The 24,639-nt window shown below is 44.1% G+C and overlaps 3 protein-coding genes across 4 annotated transcripts in view; 1 reads left to right on the forward strand and 2 right to left on the reverse strand.

Moving 5' to 3' along the window:
- Window positions 1-2,349, reverse strand: part of necab3 (N-terminal EF-hand calcium binding protein 3) — a 44,347-nt gene extending 41,998 nt beyond the window's left edge. Inside the window, exon 1 of the mRNA XM_086149783.1 lies at window positions 2,007-2,349. Within this exon, the coding sequence (XP_086005909.1) occupies window positions 2,007-2,147 (141 nt within the window). The 5' untranslated portion in view covers window positions 2,148-2,349. The remainder of the gene's footprint in view (window positions 1-2,006) is intronic.
- Window positions 2,350-4,184: 1,835 nt separating this feature from the next.
- On the forward strand, window positions 4,185-15,490 carry rbck1 (RanBP-type and C3HC4-type zinc finger containing 1). Its single transcript, XM_086149784.1, has 12 exons — window positions 4,185-4,373; window positions 4,598-4,742; window positions 6,081-6,177; window positions 7,687-7,885; window positions 8,715-8,806; window positions 8,903-9,070; window positions 9,837-9,997; window positions 10,739-10,835; window positions 12,687-12,866; window positions 12,966-13,064; window positions 14,452-14,595; window positions 14,694-15,490. Exons 1-12 carry the CDS (start codon window positions 4,340-4,342, stop codon window positions 14,772-14,774), a joined length of 1,497 nt encoding a protein of 498 aa, XP_086005910.1. The 5' UTR covers window positions 4,185-4,339; the 3' UTR covers window positions 14,775-15,490.
- On the reverse strand, window positions 15,435-22,817 carry tbc1d20 (TBC1 domain family, member 20). Of its 2 annotated transcripts, none has more exons than XM_086149785.1 (8): window positions 22,388-22,817; window positions 22,011-22,196; window positions 21,810-21,890; window positions 20,087-20,273; window positions 19,850-19,951; window positions 19,024-19,165; window positions 18,219-18,397; window positions 15,435-18,123 (listed from the first exon to the last, which is right to left on the reverse strand). In XM_086149785.1, exons 1-8 carry the CDS (start codon window positions 22,443-22,445, stop codon window positions 17,859-17,861), a joined length of 1,200 nt encoding a protein of 399 aa, XP_086005911.1. In that variant the 5' UTR covers window positions 22,446-22,817; the 3' UTR covers window positions 15,435-17,858. The 2 variants fall into 2 exon arrangements, with proteins under 2 accessions (XP_086005911.1, XP_086005912.1); XM_086149786.1 differs by having other exon boundaries at window positions 22,394-22,587.
- Between the last annotated feature and the right edge of the window lie 1,822 nt (window positions 22,818-24,639).

Below are 24,639 nucleotides of genomic sequence, written 5' to 3' on the forward strand. Positions count from 1 at the left end.
GTCTTAGCTTTCGGGTGACTTTTGTCTCATTATCTCCGTCTCTCGCCGCCTTTCTTATCGTCCCTGTTAAATATTTTTCCATGGTGTCTCTTGAGGGTCTGTTCACTGCACTTCATATGTCCTGCAAAAAAAACCTACACCATAGAGCTAATGCATTGCATCCCACCCCATTATTTGAGAAGCGATGATCCGATCTAATCTTACAGCTCTCATACATGTCCTGCACCACTCAAACATACTGTACTCCTCTGCAACTCCGTACTTCTTCTTACGGGGATAAAAATACGTATCTCTATATAGGCCTCCAGGAGAGCAGAGAATAACCACAGCAAACAACAAGGAATACTTAAGTGGCTGAAATCATCACGAGCTTCAATACCTTTAAGCAGGTTGTTGAGAACCGCAGCCCTGCAAAGAGCTCTTACATCAGCTGCTATTTTGCATCATCTAACCATTCCAGCTATCACTATCACATCCATTTTCAGCCAACAATCCATTTCTAGCTCGTTCAACTTGTACATACAAATATATTTATTTATTATTTTTTTTCCTGAGCTGATGAAAGAAAGTAGAGCGATCGTGTTAAATTTGTTCCTGCGGCTTATGTCCTCGGGATCTCCGCCGGCGGGAGACAATAATGCATCTTTAACGGCAAATTTGCGTAAAAGGTCAAGCCTGCTTCCAAGAGCACTGCCGCTCTGATGTCACGGCGGCAGATGTTGAGGCTCCCTCGGCCTCTGCTGACTCACCGATTCACGCCGTGCCTCACATTATCGTCTTTCGAAAAACAGGAACAGCCACTGATCTACTTTCAAAATGAAAATCCACCCGGCATATTTCATTTATCTTGGGACTGTTCACTGGAAGGTGAAATGATAAACACCTCCCAAGACATAAACACACACACACGGCTGTAATTGTCTGGTCTCTAGGGGGACATTTTACGAGGCTGTTCTTGATCTCGTCCTCGGGGAATGTCAGTTCTCTTCATTTCCAACGCCACTAGCAGGCTCATTACTGTGGAAAACAAATAAAGACCTAGGATTGAAGTATCTTGGTCAACTATATGTGTAACCAGCTACAAACCGGCTCGCGCGCATCCTCAAGAACAAACAAAAATGCACAAACTTGATGTAACATACTGGCGAATGCCGGTACAAACCAGATTGTTCATAAAAATGACCAAAAATCCCTTTATTCAACTCCTAGTAATGTCACACATTGGATCATTACAATGTGTAAGTCCTTCTACTCCCAGCGACCATCATCTGACCCGGTTCGCATCCTTTTCAGTCGCGTTGTTGTTTAGTTGCAATGTTTGGAGATGTTCTGCTCGGGGTAATCGCATCCGTGCACGTGCGGCGTAATGCTGGAGGCAGTTTGTTCGATTTCTAATCCAGACTTTTGAACACCAGTCAACAAAGCCTACAGTGATGGTGCAAAACCAGGAACTTAAACTATTGAGAGAAGGTGGATGGATAAATTCTATATTTGTGTTTCCAGAGAGGGAGACGCAGGAGGAGATGATGATGATGATGATGGAGATGGAGAGTTGCTTTCACTTCTGACACGACTCTAACAGCTCACTTTCTTGAACTTGAACTTTACTTTTGCGAGAATTAAATGAGTAGAATGATATTTTAATTAAAAATAAAAAATAAAAAAAAAACAGAAAAAAAAAAGTCGAGGACCCTTGAACACTCTCGGAGGAAACATGCTTCCCGGATGCGCACCGACACGCACTCCCAACACGCAACACAAGATTTTTCAATTGTATTTACGGAAAAATTAGACCAAAGACTAGATAAGTCTTTTTTCCCCTGAACCTGTTTCATTTTCCCCTATATGCCGTAAATTAAAAGCCTTATCATGAAAAAAAAAAAAAAAATGACACATCACTTGACGACTAGTTTTGATGCAAAATTAAGACAAAGGTAAAAGAAGGGTGGGGGGGACTAAAAAAAGGATGCTTCTTTATTTCTTGACAGCATGAGAGTCGGACTCACGTCGTGGAGGATGGTGAGCCCCCGGCCGCAGGCGGCGGGCGGCGGCGGCGGCGGCGGTTGTTGCAGCAGCAGCTGCGCCCGGAGATGCTTCTGTTTGGCCGAACGCAGGCACATGGTGATCATCTCCGCGCAAGCCAGCATCTTCCAGGTGCCAGGAGGACGGATGAAGTGAGGGCTGGAGAAAAAACGAAAGGAAAAGAGCGAGAGAGAAAGAGGTGTGTGTGTGTGTGTGTGTGTGTGAGGGGGGTTGGGGGGTGGGAGGAGGCTGCAGGTGAAAGACGCGACGCAACTTTACTGCGCGCTGCAGGAGCCGAGGCGTGCCGTACCGTCCTGTCCTGTGCACAGAGCCGAGCATCCAGCCCCTCCTGCTGGACCCGCCGTGATTGGCTCCTTTGTCCCTGGAGCCCGAATGTTAACATGCTCACCTTTCCTTAAAAAAAAAAAAAAAAAAAAGAAAAAAAACGTGCTCACCTTTCCTTAAAAAAAAAACAAACAGGCTCACTTTTTCTCATTCCACACAGGTAGTTGCCGTGCAAACATTAGAAGGGTTGCAGTATTTGTCCTTCCTCATAATTATGAATATAACACGAAGGGGCGCGCCATTCTTCACGCATAAACAGTTTTCGAAAAATCTCAGTATTCGCAATATCTGATTTTCTCACAATCAATTTCATGCAAGCAAAATAAACTTCTTTTTTTTTTTTTTTTTTTTTTTTTACACTTTGATCCTTACAATTGGAAAACAGTTTTCTGTTGTTCTTTGCTTGGATTTAATGGTAGCGTATTTCGAGACATTTTTTTTTATTTTGTTCCAACGAGTTAAATGTTCTCTGTGTTTTTCTTTATTACGTTCCTTCACCAACCTGAACTTTTCCTTTCACAGCGAGCAAATATTTTGTCCGGTTTGCATTCGCGTTTATCAACGCGATACTTCGAATGGGACGCTTGGGAGCTTAACACCTCCAGAAATACCTTCATTTCCATCCCATAATATTTTCTTTTTGCAGGGGGAGTGTAATAGAACTGCGTGTCCATGTGGAAAATGAATGGAGAGCCACAAGTTCTCATATTTTATCAAACAGCGCCATCTAGTGGCCAAATGAGTCGTTTCTTTAATTTATTTTTTTACTAATATAAACCAAACGTCTCAAATGCAAGGACCTGTATCGCTCTTAGAAACTGAAGGAAACGGCCCAAAACACCCAAGACGAGCAAATTACCTGAAAATAACTGCTTATAGATATGACTCCCTTAATTCAATTTAAAACATGCAGACGTCAAAGAAATTGGGGTTCAAAACTCAGCTCAAGTTTGTCTTTTCAAGTCAAAACACGGTTTCCTCTTTGGACAAATTGGTTGATACAAAGTCTGTGCAGCTGCTTTTCCACTGGGCTTCTCTGTGGCAGACTAGGCCCACTCACACAGGAGTTTGTTCCACCACACCTGACACCTTCTGCACCTGGCCCTTGTCGCTACTCCACAGCCTGCATGCCCTCCTCTCGTTTCAGACAATTTATCAGTGTCCATGATGAGCCGCTAGCGCAGGGGAACAACATCAGACACCCCTTGTTGGACCACACACCACCTCCACCCAGACTGTGTCCAGTCCTCTGCACACAGCTCTCCCTCTCCAGTTGCCCAAACTGACAGCTAGGGGCAGGACACGGAAAACTGGACGGAAGCAACACCACACACAAGCCCATAAAAGGAGGGAATGAGGAACCAGGCCCCCCAGGGGTCTTGACCTCAGTTGGCCAACCAACTTGGAGGATTTGGAGGCTACGGTGTAGAGCGGGGTAGATACAGATGAGGCCCACTTGCTGGATTATACTGTAGCGTTTTAGTCCGGGAAAACACATGGTAAAACGTCCGTTTAATAAGCAACAGCTGTTGTTGGCCACAGCCACGCCACACAAGCTCAATTCCAGGTAAAAAAAACAAACAAACAAACAAAAAAAAGCTTTTCCTGGCACTCCAAACAACACGCCCAAAATTCCCAGCAACCCCAAAATCACACAGAAAACAAGCATCAACATAAACCGCAACATTCGTGACTCGCTCCAATACTAATGCCACCCGATCAGCTGTGTTCCCTCATAGGAGGAGACTCTCTTCCGGGTCTCGGGTTACTTTCACTTTCACTTTCACAGCCCAACGATCCGTGGGGAAACTAGCCGATCGTCTGCGGATTTGAGCCGAAACCGACCGAGTCTCCGCGGCTCGAGGTGAAAGCCGCACTTCCGGAAACACCGGATCACACGCGGGGACCGTGGGAAGTTGCATGCGGGAGGCGAACCGCGGGGTCCCCGTGACAGCGAGTCGCCGGCCCGGTGATGGAGGAAACACCGAATATCGATTTACGGGCGGGTAAGTGGGCATCCGTTCACTCCCAACTCCGGTTGGTGTGTGTATGTGTGTGTTTTTGTCGAAAATTCGACATAATTTCCGGGGAGCGCGCGACGCAATTCCAGTAACAAGCGAAATCAGAACCACGTGACGCTGAACCCCACCAGAAACCGACAAACGTCTCTTTTTGTTTTTATTTACTTATCTATTTATTAGTTGTTGTTTTTTTTCAATTTCCCCGACAGCGGAGGAGCTCGCGGCCGACCTTGGGGACGCACTCAGCTTCGGCGACGGGCCGGAAGCGGAAAGGCTGTGTCGCAGGCTCGCGCAGCTCGCCGTTCCGGTTACTGTCAACATCTGCGCCGGGGCTTATCCTCAGGACCAGATCAGGTGTGTGTGTGTGTATGTATATATGTGTGTGTGTGTGTGTGTGTGTGTGTGTGTGTGTTTGAATGACTTTTGACACAAATCCCCCTTTTTTTTCTTCTTTTTCGGAGCAAAATTAGTTATTTTCCTTGGGGGGCCAGATTGCATTCTAACAGGATGCTTTGGTCTTGTGGACGAACGATATGAATGCAAGGCTGAAGTTGGAGTTTACCCTCCTCAGGGTCACAGAGAATGTGAATACGTTTTTGGAGGAATACAGTATTCTTTTTATTGTCCTGCGGTCACTCCTCGAGGCTTGTCGTGGTGGAGGGTTTGCGTGTCCCAGAGATCTCAGGAACTATGTTATGGGGGGGGCTTTACTTGAGCGGTGTTTTGTTACAGGACTTTTGTGCTTGCCCTGGACTGCCCATAACAAACATCTTGTTCAGACATAAAGGTGTCCACATGTGCACTTAACACAAGCACACCTTAGGCCGCAGTTCAATGATCGACTTTGTGGATTATTCCGACTTGAGGCTGCATATTCTGGACACTTTGGTAAAGAGAGGGGTAAAGCTGTCAGCTAATCACCACCTGGTTGTGAGCTGGCTGCAACTGTGGGGGAAGACGTTGGTCAGACCGGCCTGTTGGGAACGTCTGTCAGAAAGAGTTTTAACTCCCAACTCTGGCACAGTTTCAATCAGGTCACAGGGACGTGGAGGGACATTGAGTCTGAGTGAGCCATGTTTCATGCCTCCATTGTCAAGGTAACAGACCGGAGCTGTGGCCGTAAGGTGGTTGGTGCCTGTCGAGGCGGTAACTCCCGAACCCGTTGGTGGACCCCAGTGGAGAAGGATGTAGCTAAGCTGAAGAAGGAGTCTTACTGAGCGCTTCTAGACTGTGGTGCTCCAGATGCAGCTGACAGGTAGTGGCTGGCCAAGCAGCACACAGCTGTGATGGTTGCTGAGGCAACTACTTGGCATGATATTGGATATGGTGGGCTGCTGACCTTTACTGGAGACATTGCGGATTGGTGGAATGAATACTTCCAAGGTCTCCTCAACTCCAATGACAAGCTTTCCATTGAGGAAGCAGAGTAGGGGGACTCTGAGGTTGAATCCCCTGTTTCTGTGGCTGAAGTTCCCATGGTAGCCAGAAAGCCAGGGAATGCTTCAGGATCCCCCTCTGAGGAGCTGGACCAAGTGCCCGGAAAGAAGGAGGTCTGGGCTTCTCTGCTTCGGCTGCTGCTCCACGACCTGATCCTATAGATGTGGTAGAAGGTGTATGGATGGTCCCATAGTAACTTTTTGTAAAATAGTGTTCTTCAAAAATAAAAAAAAAATCATCTTGTTTCCTTCACAGGCTGAGAGTGGGAGTCGAGGACGCTCAGTCCGATGCCTACATCCCCATCACTGTTGTGGTTACTTCTGGGATGACCATTGCGCAGCTCAAAGACCAGGTAAAGATGGACATGCACATTAGTGGTAAGAATAACGACTAGTGATAACATTTGTCCAAGGGAGCACGGTGGCATGGTGGTGAGCAAGAGGGTCTCAGTCTGGCTCAAATCCCGGCAGGAAGCCTCTCTGCGCGGAGTCTCCATGTTTTCTCCCCGTGTCTGTTTGTTTCCTCCAGATTCTGCGGTTCCCTCCCAGAGTCCCACCGGTTGCATGTCTCAATATGATGTGTAAATGAGGATAAATGGTTATATGTCTCGATATTTGGCCTTGTGAACTTGCCAGCAGTCCAGGGTGAACTCTGTCTCTGTCCCAGTGACAGCTGGGATAGACTCCAAGCCCATCCACAATCCAGAGTTTAAGATTTTAGGTATAGATAATGAAAGAATGAAAAGATTTGTCCACTTCCAGTCTTTGGTGGTTGCGGCTCAGCTGGTAGAGCAGGCATCCCGTCAGGAGAAACATCAGCAGTTCGTACCCTTAGGTCTTCTTGCCTGCATGCTGAAGTGTCCATGAACAAGACATAGAACCCCAAGTTCCCCAGGTTTGCATCTTGCATGGGAATTCTGACGCCATCACAGTTTTAGTATGAATGGGTGTATTCTGTCTACTGTAAAGTGCTTTAAAACCACAAGGTATGAAAGCGCTATATAAAGAGAGACCATTCAGTACACTTCTGAAATGTTTGTCACTGAGCTTTTAGTAAAGCTTCTGCACGTTTTCAATACATGGAATTTATGTTTGTCCTCTAGCCTTTGAATGACCTTAGCTGAAAAATAGTTTAAATCCATTACTACATCACTAGTATTGACTTTAATATAATTCATTCATTATGCATACCACTTATTCCTCCATTAGGGTTGTGAGGGTGCTGGAGCCTGTCCCTGCTGTCATTGTTATTTTATCGCATTTTCCTCTTCTGCTCCTTTTGGCTTTTCCCTCCAGGGGTCGCCACAGCAAATCAACCTTCTCCATCTAACCCAATTCTCTGTATCCTCCTCTCTCACACCAACTACCTTCATATCCTCTCTCACTACGTCCATAAATCTTATTCTTGGTCTTCCTCTAGACCTCTTGCCTGGCAGCTTCAATTCCAGCATCCATCTGCCAATAAATTCACTATCACTCCTCTGTCCATGAACAAACATGTCAGTCTGGCTTCTCTAAACCCCATACAATATATTGACTCATACATGAAATGAATCCATATAAAGACCAAACCAGACACAGATATCTCATGTTCATCCAGTATGCACATCAAAACTCCATATATTGTCAGCGGTGCTAAATGCGTTCGCTATAAGCAAAAGCCCAAGTGCAGATCAACACAATCCAAACAACACGTCACTCGGGGAGAACATGGAGACTCCAAACTGAAAGGTTACGTAGTGGCCAGGTGACCTTCTGGATCTAAATGGGCCCGTCATCAGCTCTGAACATCCGATGAAATTCTGCAAACCTTGAACAGATTTTGGAATTCCCATGTAACTTTCCCTCTCGCCTCAACCCAGATCAGCCGGGACTACAAGTTCCCGCCGGCACTGCAGCGCTGGGTGATCGGGAAGCGTCTGGCGCGGGACAATGACACTCTGCACAGCCACGGAATCCGTCAGAGCGGCGACCAAGCCTTCCTGTTCATCCTCTCCGCCGACAATGCCAACCTCACGCGGCAGCAACACAAGCTGGACCAGGAGCAGCAACGATTAGAGGGTTAGTTAATAATTAACTGTATATGTTTTTTTAATCTTAATCAGACTCAGAGCTTGTAATCTACAGTGGAACCTTGATTTATGAGTTCAATGCGTTCCGTGACCAGGGTCCTAGCACAATTTGCTCGTATATCGGATTAAAATTTTACCATTAAAATGAATTGGAATGCTATTAATCTGTTCCGGCCCTCAGTTGTTGTAATGTGTTCAAAAATAAGAAAAATGTACTAAACAAATAAAAAGTAATGTATAAAATAACAATATATAATATAACAGAATGTAAAGAAATAAAGTCATCTAGAGATTGGACAAAGATGCCGGTGGCGGCATGTAACTATGTAACTTTTTCACATATGAATGTAAAACAGATCTTTAATTTTTTATTCAAAAATCTGCACACCAAGAGTATCTAAAATTATGGCTAATTTATTTTACATAGGCTAAAGAAAATGTATTAACTTTAGTTTTGTCGTTATTTTTGATCAAGCACCCACCCCTAACTGGGCTATGGATGTGTGTGTTTTTCTTTTTTCTCAAGTCATACAAAGGTAATGATGAACAAAAAGTTTATGAACATAATGTAAACATGCAATTTTTTTCAGTCAATTCAGTCTTTTTGAGCACCTCAGATGACAGGGTGGGGATTTTATCAATTTTTATCATCATTTTTCCGAGAAAGTAGTCCTGCGACTTTTTGGCATTTCTTGACTTTTTCATGTGGATTCAGGAAAATCCAGGTGTATACTTTTTTTTTCCCTTGTTTTTCTTTGAAAGGACGTGCCGTCCTGCTGTTTGTTTACGCTGCCGTTTTATTGCTGTCCCATTCCCAGGTATTATGGAGGTGATGCAGCTTAGCGCCAGGGGAAAAGGCGGAGGTGAAAAGCCTCTGCTGACCGCTCCTCCTGTGCCTCCCAAAAACCAGGTAAAAAATGCAATCCGAGTGGCGGTAACCAAAAAAGTGCGTGTTTCTGCTGCCACTGCTGAGCGAGCATGGGTGTGTGTGTTTTTTCTCCTCCAGGTGGGCTGGGTTTGTCCACGCTGCACGTTCCTCAACAGGCCAACGCGTCCCGGCTGCGAGATTTGCAGCGGGGACCGTCCGGAGGACTACGAGGTCCCCGACATCTACCGGCCGGATGAGGTCCTGCGGCTCGAGCAGGAAGAGATCGCCATGATGCTTTACGAACAGGTGACCCGGACGCTGATGCATCGCCCCTGACTGACACGCAGGTGTTTGAGAGGCAGAATGAGGTTCATCATGTCGTTTCGAGTGCTCCTCACAAGCTCATTTTACAGTGACGTTTAAAATCTGGCGCGGTGGTGGTTAGTCCCCCATATTCTCCTTCCTAGTAGCACCAGCAGTAGGTTCATTGCGGACCCTAAATTGCCCAGACATGTGAATGAGAGGGTAAATGGTTATAAGTCTCCATATGACGCCTAAGTGATTTTTATATGATATGTGAATGAGAGTGAATGGTTGCATGTTTCTATGGAGTATGAATGAAAGAATTAATAGTTGTATGTCTATATGATGTGACAATGAGAGGAAGAATGGTTTCAGGGATCTCTATGACTTGTGAATGACAGAGTGAATGGATGCATGCTTCTATATGTGGCCTCATGATCGATTGAACTCTCGTCCAATGACGGCTATCCATAATGGATGACTGAAAAGCGCAACAGTCCAATTTTGTTTTCTCATCTACGAAGAAGGAAGAGCTCATGGCGGTAAATGGACGATCTGTCTCGGAAACTGTCTAGTTTTAATCACGGAGCCAGAGTTGTATGATGATGATGATGCCCAGCGATCGTTGGCTAAGATGTCGCCATGGACCGTATTTTAACTGGAAACATTAGGATGTGAAATATTGAGTTGAGGCCCTTTTACTTTTTGAAATGTTGACATTAATCTCCTGTATGGTGCCCGTTGCCCTTTCCCCCTGTGGATGTTTCAGGGTCAGCAGGAAGAGCGCGATAGAAACTATATGGACCTGCTGGAGATGGATGGCATGGACCTCATCGCCAACACCACCGAGTTGGACTGCCCGGTCTGCTTCTCCTCCCTGCCGCCAGGAGAGGGCATCGTGCTCAGGGAGTGTCTCCACACCTTCTGCAGGTGGGATACGGGAGGAAGCTTCAATTAATATCTTCTATCACCTTTCTCCATTTAAACCTCTCCTGTACGTACTCTTCTCTCACACCTACTTACTAAATCTCATCCCTGATCTTCCTCTAGACTCTTCCAGCCTCAACATCCCGATAAGATAACATCAGATAGTGCTTTATTGACCCCCATCGGGGAAATTCATTCTCACAAGAGAGCATAAATAACCATATCAATAATATGAATTTAAAATAGAAGAGACATAAATATGAATATGGATATAAAATAGAAGAGACATATATGTGAATATAAATATCGAAAAGATATTTACATATAACAGAATTGGGGGAAAAAAGCAAGGGAAAATTTGGATAAACAGGGTGAGAATGAGGTGATGACAACAAAGATAAAAAAATGTCCAAACCATCTCAGCCTCACTTTATTTCTAGAAAATCCAACACGTGCGGATCCTGTTCAACCTCCATAGCTTCCTTTCTGCTGCCTCCATCTCTGCGTCCTGTCTTTTCCTCAACGTCTCAGTTCTCCACACTTTTCCTTTCATTCTGGCTGATACTCTTTTCTCCATGCGCCTCGTCACCTCTTCTTCGCACTCCACTCCATGTAGCCTCACCTTTCCACACGTATTCTGTCTTTGCCACGGCCGAGCGTCACTCCTTCTCCTTCCAAAGCTGCGATAAGCATGTTGTCTGTTTTCATTAATTACAATAAAATAAAATCTGGTCTCTGTTGCAGGGACTGCCTGAAAGGGATGGTGGTGAACAGCCAGGACGCCGAAGTCTCCTGTCCTGAGGCCTGCGAGAGCAAGCTGCTCGACCGGGAAATCAAAGCGGTGAGTGGAAGTAACTCAGTCGGAATTAGACATTTAAAGCAACTCATACATCAGAAGACTTCGAAAAGATTTGGAAAAGACTGGTGGAAAAGTCATCTCCCACCTGCTCACATCTAAAGATACATTTTTAGTCGCAGCCGATTAGATTCTTACAGCAATTTTTTTTCCCTCCATTGAATATTTTCCCTGGGTATCTTTCACCCCATTGCTTTTCCTTCTCCACTCGGTCGTGTTACGTTTTGAGAGTTAACATCGTGCACGCTAGGCTGTTCTGCCCGCAGCTCCACTGTCTGCTCCTCTTTCTGGACGCTCCACACTGGTTGGGACATCCGTCGTCGTTCCCGTTCATGATTGTTTGTCGACCAGGTTTCTTGTTTCATCAGTTCTCGATTGTGTTACGTCACCGTAAAGACTGGAGGACTTGCAACAGCATCAGAAACGCCCAAGATTAACAAAAGACTCAGGTTATCACCTTCTACTTTACAAACGAAGATGACCTAAAAGATATCCTTCCGACTTTGAGTTTTTAGTCTGCGACCGTGAAAATCTTCAGATCTAAGCTCAGATGATGTTTCCAATGTTTTAAGATGAATAAATATAACTTTGTGAACATTTTGTTTGATAGTGACCAAACAAAATAACGACTTTGGCTCCTTTTAAGTATGGACCATAATTTGCTCTAGAGTACAAGTAGCACCAGCCGAAAAATGCACTATGAAGAAGGGAAAAAACAAATACAAGTCGCACTGGACTATAAGATGCATTTTTTGGCTGAAATATATCTTTATAAAATCAGAGACTAAGAACAGACATATCACATTGTAATAAGTTAATAGAGAACAACAGGTTGAATAGGTGTCTGGTATGTTGACGTAACATATTAACAGTTATTCAGATAACTATAGCATAAACAACGTAGCAAAACAAGTTTAGCAAGCTCTCAATCTCACTCCAAATCACTAAATTCTTTTTAAGTACTTCAACCTCTGAGTGACTCCGTCAACCCCGGAAGTAGGTGGGTCGCCGCTTCCTCTTCTTTGTGGCTATTTTTGGGACATTGGTGTCCGTGCTCTGATAGAGAGGCAGTTGTGTTGCAAGAAGGTCCTCCCGTAAAGTTGTATATATTCATCGCCTTGGCAACTATCTGGCAGTGGAGACGTAACTGCACCGTTGACAAGCCTCTCCCGGCAAGCTTCTTCCGTTTGTGAACTTGTTCCTCTAGCTGTGGTCATCTAGCGTTTCGTCCATGATTAGCTTTTTTGGTTTTCTTCATTTCAGTTCGAGTATCCTCTACTTTTGCCAGTCCCTCACTAGTTTCTCGCTCACTCCAAACATTCATGCTGCTGCATTACCATTTTTGGCTGCATATTTCACTACTTGCAGCTTGTCATCTGCAGTATATGATTTTCTTTTTGATTTTTCTTATTTGTGTTCAGTCTGTCTCAGTTGTCTTTATAAGTTGATGTTTGAATTTTAAATTTTCCATGGCACAGGAGTAATAGGAGTACCAAATACTGGCACACAAACCTAGAGCGCACTTTCGCAGCTGTCAGTATGAAAATGACAAACATTTGAAATGATATATTATGATATAGAAGTCGCACCTGAGTATAAGTCGCAGGACCAGCGAAAAGTGTGAGTTGTAGTTCGGAAAATATGGTAAACGTAATATTTACTCAGAGCAAAGAGTCATTTGTTGTCACAATAGACTGCAGCAGTCGAAGCATCACCAGTCGTAAAAAACAAAACTATACTTTTTGTTAAGATATGGGTCTATAGTTCAATCACACACACCCACATACACACTTCTGCTCTCTGCTGCTGACGGCCGTGTGTGATCTCTGGACGCAGCTGCTCACGGAGGAGGAACACCAGCGGTTCCTCGAACTGCGCCTGATCATCGCGGAGAGACGCTCCGATCACAGCTTCCACTGCCAGACGCCAAACTGCCGGGGCTGGTGCATCTACGAGGACGAGGTCAACGATTTCCACTGCGAGATCTGCAACGCCGTCAACTGCATCCTCTGCAGGGTAGGGACGCAGCGCTCGCAACTTCTGCTGGATTCGGATACTAAAACCGAACGGGGGGGCCTTGTTTTGTTCTGTTTGGTTTGGTTTGGTTTTCCGCAGGCCATCCACGAGGGCATGAACTGCAAGGACTACCAAGACGACCTTCGTATCAGAGCGGAAAATGACCTGGCGGCGAAGCAAACGAGGCAGATGCTGGAGGTGGGGCTGCGTCGGAGCAGGATGTCACAATGCGTTACCGTGCACATTGATTTTCCCCTTCTCTTTTTTCTTTTTAATTTTTTTTTTTTTTTTTTTTTAAGGATTCATTTGGGGTTTGAGAGCCAGGCTGTATGTAGACCACATGCCGAATATCATTCGACCTTTTCTTTTGATTTTTTTTCGAACAGTGAACTTCAATATCCACAATTTTGCCTTGTGGATATCTCCTTGCGTATACTTTCCTATTCACTCAGTTATTAACAGTGAAAGGTCATATTATTAAATGCCATGCTAGAGCTTTTTTTATTTCACATTTTCAAACAGCTCCCTCCCAATTACTTTCATGTGTTTCATTTCATCGTAGATTCGTAGGTGGTGGAAATGGATCAAAACTAAATATAGATAAGCTTTATTTTTACTGCAAAATGCAGCCTCGGGGCACCACGGGCCGGTGTCTCCGTGAGCCGGATAAATGCAGAGGGTTGCATCAGGAAGGGCATCCGGCGTAAAACTTTTGCCAAAACCAAACATGCAAATGAAACCTAATAATCTCATACCAGAGGAGCGATAGTTAATGTATTGGTAGTCGGGTGCTGGAATTGGAGCTGCCAGGCATGAGGTCTCGAGGAAGACCAAAGAGAAGCTTTATGGACGAAGTGAGAGAGGATATGAAGGTAGTTGGTGTAAGAGGATACAGAGAATAGGGTTAGATGGAAAAAGTCGATTCTCTGTGGCGACCCCTGAAGGGAAAAGCCGAAAGGAGAAGAAAAAGAAGAAGTCATTACAAAGTGCAATGCAATGTGGTATTAGCGGTCAGCGCCTTTGCCTCACAGCAAGAAGGTCCTTGGTTTGATTTCGACAGGGCTGTGCTGAGGTTGCATGTTCTCCCCGTGTCTGTGTGGGTGTTCCTTCGGGTTCTCCATCGGAAAACATGGCGTATCATCAGAGACGCTTGATTACCAGACGTGAATGGTTGAACGTCTCAGTAGAATAGAATAGCCTTTATTGTCATTGCATTTCAGAAGCAAGACGAAATTGGAATCGGACCCTGACGTGCGAATGACAAAATGAACAGTTAAATCTCTGTGTGGCCCGGTGATTGATTGGCGACCTCTTCAGGATGAACCCCGCCTCTCACCCAATGTGACCCAGAGTGCAGGAAAAGCAGTGTAGATAATGAATGAATGAATGAATATACAGATGTGTATATACACAGCAAGTTAAATGTACAAGGTGTAGAGGAACAGTGAAATACTGTCCAAAATTTGAATATTGAGGGTAGTGTTTGTGTGTGTGTGCACAGCTTCACGCTGCATAGCTTTTGAATATTACGGTATTCAGTGTTTTCTGTATCCCGAGTCCTGACGAATACCGCGCCTCCCTTCAGAACGTACTACTAAACGGCGAGGCGATGAATTGCCCGAAGTGCGACATTATCATCCAGAAGAAAGACGGCTGCGATTGGCTCTGCTGTGTGATGTGCATGACTGAGATCTGCTGGGTCACCAAGCAAGCTCGCTGGGGACCGAAGGTGAGTCCGTCGCGGGGCCGGCAGGAACACAGTGACAGCCAATCCAATCATCACTCATAGGTTGTGTATGTGTGTGTGTATGTTTGTGTGTTTCACAGGGCAACGGAGACACGTCTGGAGGCTGTAGATGCAGAGTTAATAACCAGCCTTGCCACCCCAACTGCCAAAACTGCCACTAAAAACAAGTCAGTGAACTTATATAGGCCGCTGCAAAAATTGGGGACAAAAACAAACACCAGTAAGATAACCCTGAGAAAGAAATTACTTTTTATTTCTTCTTAATGTCTCGGAAGGTTCCCCTCTTTCTTCGTCAGGAATGTTTTCTAACATTTGGAAACTTGAAAGTGAAACAACCGTGCTTTAGCTTTAACAGGGTCCTCTGCTATAATTACCCGTTGACCTGATGTTTTTTGCATCCGTGTAGTTCAAATTGTGTTTTCCTCAGATTGAATTTCAGCACACGCAAAATGGGGAGGGAGCATGTACTTTATGTGTAAAATCACTATGCAGCGTATATCAGTATGATTGATGAATGAAAATTGCAGTTTCTGGAACCCGGGTCATGTTTACGCAACTGAACCTACATAACTGAAGTTGTAATCTGTGTGCTCTTACTTTGTTAGTTATATCATACCAGTCTGTAGAAAGACTGCTATGATATAATATGATTGTAACTTTGGTGTTGTGCTCAGACCGTTGAAGATGAAATGCACAAATTGCATGGGATTTATTTTGACAAAATAGCTGCTAAGCTGGACTCTGTGTCAGGTTTTTCTTGTTTCAGGGAAAAAATTATGACTTTTTAATGTAGGAGGAGAGAAAAAATCTTAAGCACTGAATGACCATGAGTTAAAAATCCTTTATTCTAACAATAAAAGTTTGGTTTAAAAAGAAAGGTTGGTTTCATTTTTTTTCTACTGTTAACATTTACAGGTAAAAACCTTTCCTTTAAACGTATAATAATTGCCTATGTCCGAAACTTATTTTATTGAAAAAGAGGTCTGCTAATACGGAAGTTTGAAGCCCCGGCCACAAAAATGTTAAGCACCAGCAATTTGCAAATGAAACTGGGGGAAGACTGGAGGCATCTCGTAAGACAGAAGGGCGTGATGCCTGTTGAGCAAATTAGACGCATGTTTGAACTGGATCAGCTGCTGTACAAAACAGCACATTTTTTTAAACATTTCAAATACAACAGAGTAAACACAAAACATCATCGCAACTGAACACAGATGGCTGAATTTAAACACCCCGTTAAATTCTTCCATACATGTTTATATTGTATGTGATCAAGGTACTTGACTTGGTACCGATACATCGACTATTTTCACTATGTTTTATTAGCATTCTCTTGAACAACTGAACATTAGTGTGAGCGTGGACATAGAAGGCAGAAAAATAAAATGTAGTGCAATCGTTATTAATAAAATTGAAAAAAAACCAAACACTCAGTGCAGAAACCCCGATGTCACGTTCAACTAAATCAGGCACCTTGGTGACCTTGAAACGTCCCAGGGCGCAAACAGTTTACCAGCTGAATCATCAGCTCCCTACGAAGGCATTTAACCATTAACTTTGACAGACTAACAAGTTGTCAGAACAGTTCGGGGTCCCGCATGTAGAAAATACCAAATAATAAAACCTCGCTCTGGCTCAGGAAAAACAGGGGTGAGGTTCCTTCAGCAGACCAGCAGTTGCCGGTTTATCCAGTGAAAGTGACTAAGAGCTCAGAGGTTAAAACAAATATACGGAAAGTAAAAAGCGGTTTAACAAGAACAGCCTTCATTCCTACTTGCAGCCAAACAAATTTGCCACATTACCATGAAGTGCTCTGACGGCAAACTATCTTCACGTGAAACTATCTCTTTTCACTTAAATTTGCGTGCAAATGACCAGGACACCAAAATAGCACGAGTCTCCCTCCCAGACAAAGCTACACTCAGACACTGAGGTGTCTATCCAGGGGCTTAGAGAGCTTGTTTTCCCTAAGGTAAAGCATGTTCCTTGACGGAATAAGCTTATCAATACTTTGCTTGATAAGCACATTGCCAAGGTGACTTACTACCATGTTTCTGAATTAAGTAGATTTTCAGCATGTACTGCAAAAAAAAAAAAAAAAAAAGTAGAATATCTGGACAAGTGTACAGAATGTAATCAAGTTTGGCAATATGCAACAAAATGATGGGATAATTACTCACTAATTGATCATAGTTCCATTGCAGCTTAGTTATGTAAACCATGATCAAGAAAAGCATTAATACTTAAAAGCTGTGCCATTGCAGTGTGATTTGTGTTACACATTATAATTATTTATAATAGCATTGTTGTGGAGCTCTGCAGTAACAAGGTGTGTTTCTTAGGGGCCTGTAAACTGTACAGCGCGTGAGTGGGCTAAACACCAGCAAGTCTTTTAAATGTTCTTAACAATGTTAAGTTTTTGGCGCAGGTTTTTTACACAAACATTTTAATAGTTTATGCAAATATTGCATCTTTATTCAGTTACGCCACATTATTACCTAGTTTGTTTTTTGATTAGGTGTGCAGTCAGTCCAGGAGCACATATCTGAAGATAAGGGAGAGGGTGGGTTTGAGTGCAACTAAAGGCCAAACATCTTAAAAGTGATGACAAAAACTAAAAAAAACAAAACTAAACTGGCGGCCTAAACATTTGCCTGTTTGCAATTAACATGTCTTTACCATAAGCCTGAACCCCCCCCAAAAAAAACCTAGTGAGGAAGTAAAGAACACAGAAAAGAGGATTCGAACAATCTTGTTTGGTCTCAATCCAGATGTCATCCCTAACCAGTCAAAAGCACACGCGCGCACACACACACACACATTCTCACTAACTCACTTAATTGGCAGCAGTTAAAAGTTTATCGAGTCCACGAAGCTTTCGTTACATATTTCTGTGTGAGGACTCTATATTAGAGTATGATGATACCAATATAAATAAACTTTAATGACACCACGTGTCCTGAAACTTAGCCATAGTCTTCATAACAGGATGGAATCTTCATTTCAGAGCACCAGCAGCAGGAATTTTGAGTTGCATGTTCTTCTGGAGTCATTAAAAATGGCCCCAGAGGACCAAACTATGTCAGCTGTATATGCCCTGGTCCCTGAAAGGGACAAGGCTTTTGAGGGTTGAGGCTGACAGTGAAATAGATTTCGAGGTTCACGGTGGGGGACTTGGAACCGCACCCAAACAATCGGATTCGATCGAGGACAACTTCAGAGTGTGTAGTTAATGAGGGTGCTGTTCATGGAAACAGGTCGAGTTTGGGGGCCCATTCCAGAGCGGTGTTGACCACCGCGAGAGCTGCCGCCCCCAAAGCCACCGTCAGGCCCATAACTGCCAAGCGAACGAAGCGGCGCGCGGCCGAAGGCTGGGCCACCGCCACTACTTTGCTTGCGGCTGCGCTCTCCAGCGCAGCCTGTCTTTGGCGGCGGCGGCGGCGCAGCACAAAGTCCGGCTGCTGCTGAGTGGATGCCAGATCAAAGTCCTTAAAGGTGGTGGTCGCCATGCTGGGGATGAAAGGGTGGGATGGGCAGAGACAAGGCCAAAGTGTTAGTAAGAGGGAGGCATTATTTTTGCATGTAGTTTGTGCGTTTGTGTGCACCTTTCATGAGAGGCAGCCTCCCGGGCCAATTCGGAGGGGGGGAACTGAACAAACAGGTCTCCCGCTCGGCTAATAAGAGTCTCGTAGGGGAGATCCTGGGGAATCTGGGACAGCAGGTGATGAACCATCGCCATATCGCATTCACACTCCATCACCTCCTCTTCTCTGTAAAGAACAATCTGCAGCACGGGAAGTAGTATTCACACACTGGCATTTTTCTCCACGTCCTCAAGAGTGACTGATTTTTGCCGTTTGAACGCACAAAATCCGAGGTTTTAGAGTGAGCAGACGAAGACAAGATAGTCTCCCTTCTCTTCAGATTGGCGTTAAAATTTTTACGGATATCTAGAGTCTAACTCAAAACTTGAAACCAATTTCGAAGTGGAATGTGACAGACAGAATAGCATGACCTGGGAGGCTGTAAGACTTATTTGTAAATCTCAGCATCGATGGATAAGTGCTGGTTGGTGGTGGGATGACAAAGGGGTAGTTCTGGGATGTATTGCTGGAAACAGCTCCACAAAGGTTGTATTTCCTCTCTTTATGTTAAAATGTATTCTGGGTGCTTGATGTTGAGACTCTTCAGACATAAGCGGACTCTAAATGTCAGGACTTTCATGGCTTCCTGTTTGTGCAATAGAATCACTGTTTACATAGTGAATTGATGTAGCTAATTTGAATTGAAATGAGATTTCACAGCCTCAATTACACATGGAACAATTCATTCACCTCAGATCATCTTCGTGATTTTTCAATTAATGATGATAAAAATGCTATAATTCTAGCAGATTTTTTTAGAACTCACCACGGCTGCAAAGTAGATGGGCATCAATGGATGGCAGGCTAAAAAGAAGTCGTACAACCGCACAACATGGCGGAAATCTGACAGGACATGGCCGAACCAGGTGATCAGCCAGCTGAGAGCAAAAACTGTCCCCACCTCAGCCCTGGTGATCAATACAAACCAGAAAATGTTAGATCAGTGTGGGAATGTTCAACAAGACAATAAACATCATTTGTGCGTGGGAATGGTAAAGGCGACATCCCGGTCGTGTCAGCCCACCGCATAAACGGCTTAGCAATGTGTGTCTCCTTAAGTCTTTACAGACCTGACTAAAACTGTCTGTTGGATAGGAAAGGATCAGTATGGTTAGAGCAGGGTAATCCCTCACTCTCCACATGTTTTACCACAGTGTTCTGAGTTTAATGCTAAGTGTAACTGTTTTTCTAACTTTTAGAGCAGCAACTTAAGCAGAAAAATATCTCAAAACAAACACAGGGCGGACATGTTTACGCAAATAATCCTCATTCCTCAAGAGCTCTGCTTAGTAAGTTATCCGATGTTCAAACTTACTAACTCGTGTAGTTTTATTTCACTTAGGTGATGCAATGTTGGGTATATCCATAGTAATTCTCATAAACATGTTTTTGCTTGTTTGCCTTTTGAGTTAATTCAAATTATGTCTTGATGATGCTTGCAGGATTACCGAAGTTCAGTTAGAGCCACAAAGTTGTTTTTTGCCCCCTCAAATGAAAACCGTTTGTTGTCCAAGTCACTGCGACTCCGGCCTTCAACAGCCTAGAGAAATGTATTTAACCATGTCCTGTTTTTGAGTAAAGTGCAGTCTTACTGTTGCATGAAGTCATGCACCTCGGGATTGACCCTCTCAATGATGGGCATCAAGTAGTTGAGAATATGTTTAGTGTTGTCCATGGTGGGATCCATGAAGTCCCTGACAGAGAGGAGGAGATGAAGCATTTTCGAATGCACAAGTGAACGATTGCTAGTTTTAACTGTTGATATACAAACACAAAAACACTAAGGCCGGGGAAGTAGTTACAGAAGGTGTGACGGATTGAGATGGTACCTGAGGTGATGCGTGGAAAGTTTTTCCACAAGCGCAGTTGCGAAACGCTCTCCCAGGACCAAGAGAAAGGTGACGACTATGTCATGGTAACCCTGGTAATAGTGCAGCTGCGGGTTACGTTTAAGAACTCGGAGGATGATGTCTATTAGCTCCTCCTGGAGACCCTCCCTCTGCTCGTCTGGCATACCTGTATAAAAGAACCCAAAAATAGGATGCTTATATTGTATACAAAAGCTTATTCATAAAATTATTTTATATTAATTCAAGCAGCTCCCATGTGTATTTTAACATATATAGCATGTCCATTGCGCTATACCTTTCTTTTTTACTTGGATCAGTATAGTATGTATGTACAACCATCCATTGTAAACATGTAAGATGTTGAAGGAGCAAAAACATCAATTATGAAAAAAGCAGCACTGACAATTACTGGCTGAGACCAATGTTAATGTTTACTAATGGTATATACCAGTCATACATTCGCTAACACCCCCATAAATAACTTGGACAATTTTAGCGCTTCATAAAATGGGCGGCACAGTGGTTTGCGCTTCTGCCTCTTAGAAAAGAAGGTCCCTGGTTGGATTCTGACAGTGAGTCTTTCTGTGTGGAGGGTCCATGTTCTCCCCATATCTGTGTGGGTTTCCTCCAACAGTTAAGACAAAAACATGCAAAAGGTTCACAGGAGACCCTAAATTGGCCAGATCTGGGAATAAGAGTGAATGGTTGTGTCTCGTTATGTGGCCCTGCGATTTCTGACAGTTAACTGGTCCAGGGTGCACCCTACCTCTTGTCCAATGACAGCTGGGATGGACTCAAGCCTAATTAAGCGGTATCGATAATGAATGAATGAAGGTATTTTGAAAATACACCATTTAATTTTTCTGGTGAATAATCTATGCCATGGTATTTGTATTGGCTCAGACATGAAGATGTAGAGATTCTCTTTGAGATTGATGAGGATGGATAGGATCAGAGCATAGAAATTAGGGAAAAGAGGTAAAAAAATGTGCTCAAGCAGATTGAGGCAGGTTGAGAAAAGAGTTTGATCTGATGTGCAATAAAAGAGTATCAACCAGCATGTAAGGAAAGGTGTAAAAGAGGATGGTGAGACCAGTGATGTTGTATGGTTTAGAGACAGTGGAAATGAGGAAAAGACAGGACACAGCAGAGATGAAGATGCTGAGGTTCTCTTTGGCAGTGACAATGGACAGGATCAAGAATGAGTCCATCAGAGGGACAAAGTATGTTAGATGTGCTAGAGATAAAAGCAGACTGAGATGGTTTGTACAGAGGAGGGATAGTGAATATATTGGTAGACGAATGCTGGGGTTGGAGCTGCCAGGCAGGATGTTTAGAGGAAGACCAGAGAGAAGATTTAGGGGATATAGTGAAAGAGGCCGTGAAGTTAGTTGATGTGCGAAAAGAAGATACAGAGAATAGGGTTAGATAGGGGATGTTAAATCGCTGTGTTGAGGCCTGAAGGGAAAAGAAGAGGATATCTTCATGGGCTCAGACGTGGATTTGCACTTGAAGTTGACACTGGTCAATTAAATGTCCTGTTACTGTAAAAGTAACACGAGATATTTGCACCCGCTAAAGGACAGACAAGTTCATTGTGTGTAATCATCCGTTGTTCTCTGACTCTGCATGAAGAGATGTTCAAACCAGAAAATGCTTCATCAGCGCACAGCAAACAAAGGAGGAGTTTGTCAGTGCTCACCTGGCGGGAACCTTCGCAGTGACCGCTGGACATCCAGCAGCACCTGGTTGTAGTCCTTGTTGTTCTCCCTCTCTACAACCTCTGCATGACAGAAGTCACAATGGGTATGTGACGATTATTGCAATAGGGAGCGGGGTTGCTTGTCTTTCCATTCGTGTCTTGGTAAGACGAACTTTGTGCACGACAGTAACAGCGTTCTACCTGGCTCCTGGTCCAAGACTTGGGACGAAACGTTGAGGAGCCTCGGCCAAACTTGACAGCGAATTTCATCAGTCAATAGTCCGCCCTCGCTGATCGCCATCCTCCTCAGGGCTGCCACATCCACTGGGGTCATGTTAAGGGCCTGCGTGATGTCCGCGACTTTCCTCTTCCGCCTGGTATCCCAGTCTGCGACGCGGGAGGACAACAAACACACATTTAGTGTCCTCTAAACCGTCCACTTGTCCTGGGACAGTACTTTTTCCACGCAGGTGGCGACGTCTCGTTTAGCCGGGTCAGGGGGAAATACGACCCCGGGCAATATCAATATGACAAGTCTCGAACAGTAAGGCTACGCCAAACTAGCAAGATGCACTTACCCACACCTTGTTTTCCGTTCACCGTGGACGAGACGGTAACACTTCTAGACGCCTTCATTTTCCTCCGCTTCTTCTTCTTCTTCACGTAACCTTGTTAGCCGGAGTTATTCGCCATTCTTCACTGCGGTTCGTGTCGACCGCCAACAGGAAGCTAACCGTGATGTTAGCAAGGCGAGCTTTATACAAACACAGCCCTGCTCGCTGTTAGCCAGTTACCCGGCTTGAGCCGCAAAGTCGCGCATCCAAAATTGACATTTTCGGTAAAAGATCCATTGCCATTCGGAAAAGTGACATAACGGAAAATGAACTCCGCTTGAAATTAAGTCAATACACTGATGAACCGGCTACATGTTTACATTAGCCGAGGCGACCAATGGATACATCGGTCTTCAACTAGCTACCCTGCCCCAAAAGATCCATGGCTCAGTCTGAATCGTGACGTCAGGTGACGGGGAGGTGAGGAGGAGCTGTCTTCACTCAAAACCCAAAGTAGTAGTATTACTGCTACTACTGAAAATAATAAGACAAATGTATTTTTATTGTTTTTCAGTTATAGTTATAACTGACGAAAGCTAGTTATAGTTTTTCAACCACCTTATTTCTTTTGTTTATACCGCATCTGTGTTGTCAAGAAAGCGTTTGTCCATACCTTTTGCACGTTTCTTCTGTAAATAATTGGCCCGTCACTTGACTAATGTGAAAATGGATGTAATGACAGCAGCTAGTTTAATTTTGTTTGGAAAAAAAAACATCTTATTTTGAAGTCAAACATTTGGTGACGACACATCCGGCCAGTTACCCGCCGGCTCGTTCTACTTGTTAGTACCAAACGGTGTGGCAGATATGTCCTCTGTTGTTCAGTATAAAAGCATTGTAGAGAAAAAAATGTGGGTTTGAAGTTAGGAATGTCAACGTTCATATACACGGCAATGCTGTTGAGAATATGGTATTTGAAAGAGCTGTTTACAGCTCCGCACATATAGAAGCGTGGGGGGCAAAATTTTTACTGCTGTTGGTGACGCATATTCATTCATTTGTAGCAAAATGACTGATAGTATCTTTTTTTATTTTTAACCACTCACACATTAAGCAAACGCGAAGACGTGTTTTTTCTAGATCAATATCGTCAAGATTCATCTCACAACGATATTATGCATTTTTTGCTACTGTTTCACTTGGTTTTATGTCGGAGTTTCACTACAGCTTTGCCGTTAGCACTTTTAGCTAACTCCGTGGGCGTTGCCAGCTGGACTCTGGTCTCCATGGTAACGTCAGAGGCATCGCTATTGGCTACCGTCTCGTCGAAATCTGTATGATAAGGATACGAAACTTAAGGAAATATGTACTAAAAATAATGACAATAATTAGGACATTATTTTCCTTTCAACTGCCCCTTTCTGGAGTCGCCACAGCAAATCATCTTCCTCCATCTAAGCCTCTTCTCTGAATCCTCTTCTCTCACACCAACCAACTTCATGTCCTCTTTCAGTCGTCTAAAAAAATCTCTCTTTGGTCTTCCTCGAGACGTCCTGCCTGACAGCTCCAACCCTAGAATCCGTCTAGCAATATATTCACTATCGCTCCTCTGTACACGTCCAAACCATCTTAGTCTACCCTTTTCCCCAAGACAACTGACATGAGCTCTCCCTCTGATGGACTCATTCCTGATCCTGTCCATCATCACACCCAGAGAGAACCTCAACATCTTCATCTCTGCTACCTCCAGTTCTGCTTCCTGTCTTTTCCTCATTTCCATTGTCTCTAAACCATACAATATCACTGTTCTTGCCATCCTCTTTTAAATCTCTCCTGTCATTCTGGCTGATATTCTTTTATTGCACATCAGATTGAACACTTTTCTCAACCCACTTCAACCAGCTTGAGCACATTTCTTCCCCTCTTTTCTCCATCTCTCCATTGCTCTGGACTTTTGACCGTAGTCAACTTAACCCTGGTACTAAAAATCCTTCTCCATCTCAACCCATTTTCAGCCTCATTTGGGTCTCTGATTCACACCTTGCTGCAGCTAACCTTCATCCCTCTCCTTTCCAGGGCATACCTCCACCTATGTAGATTTTCCTCCACCTGCTCACTGCTCTTATTACAGATCACAATGTCATTTGTAAACATCACGGTCTATGGCAATCCCTGTCTAACGTCATCTGTTGGCCCGTCCATCAACACTGCAAACAAGAAATGCCCAAGAGCTGACCCCTGATGTAGTCCCACCTCCACCTACAACTTCTGTGCTT

The sequence above is a fragment of the Fistularia commersonii genome, chromosome 7, assembly GCF_037954325.1.
Source record: "Fistularia commersonii isolate RoL2024-O1a breed Wild chromosome 7, RoL_Fcom_v1.0, whole genome shotgun sequence".
In the NCBI taxonomy this organism is placed as follows: Eukaryota; Metazoa; Chordata; class Actinopteri; order Syngnathiformes; family Fistulariidae; genus Fistularia; species Fistularia commersonii.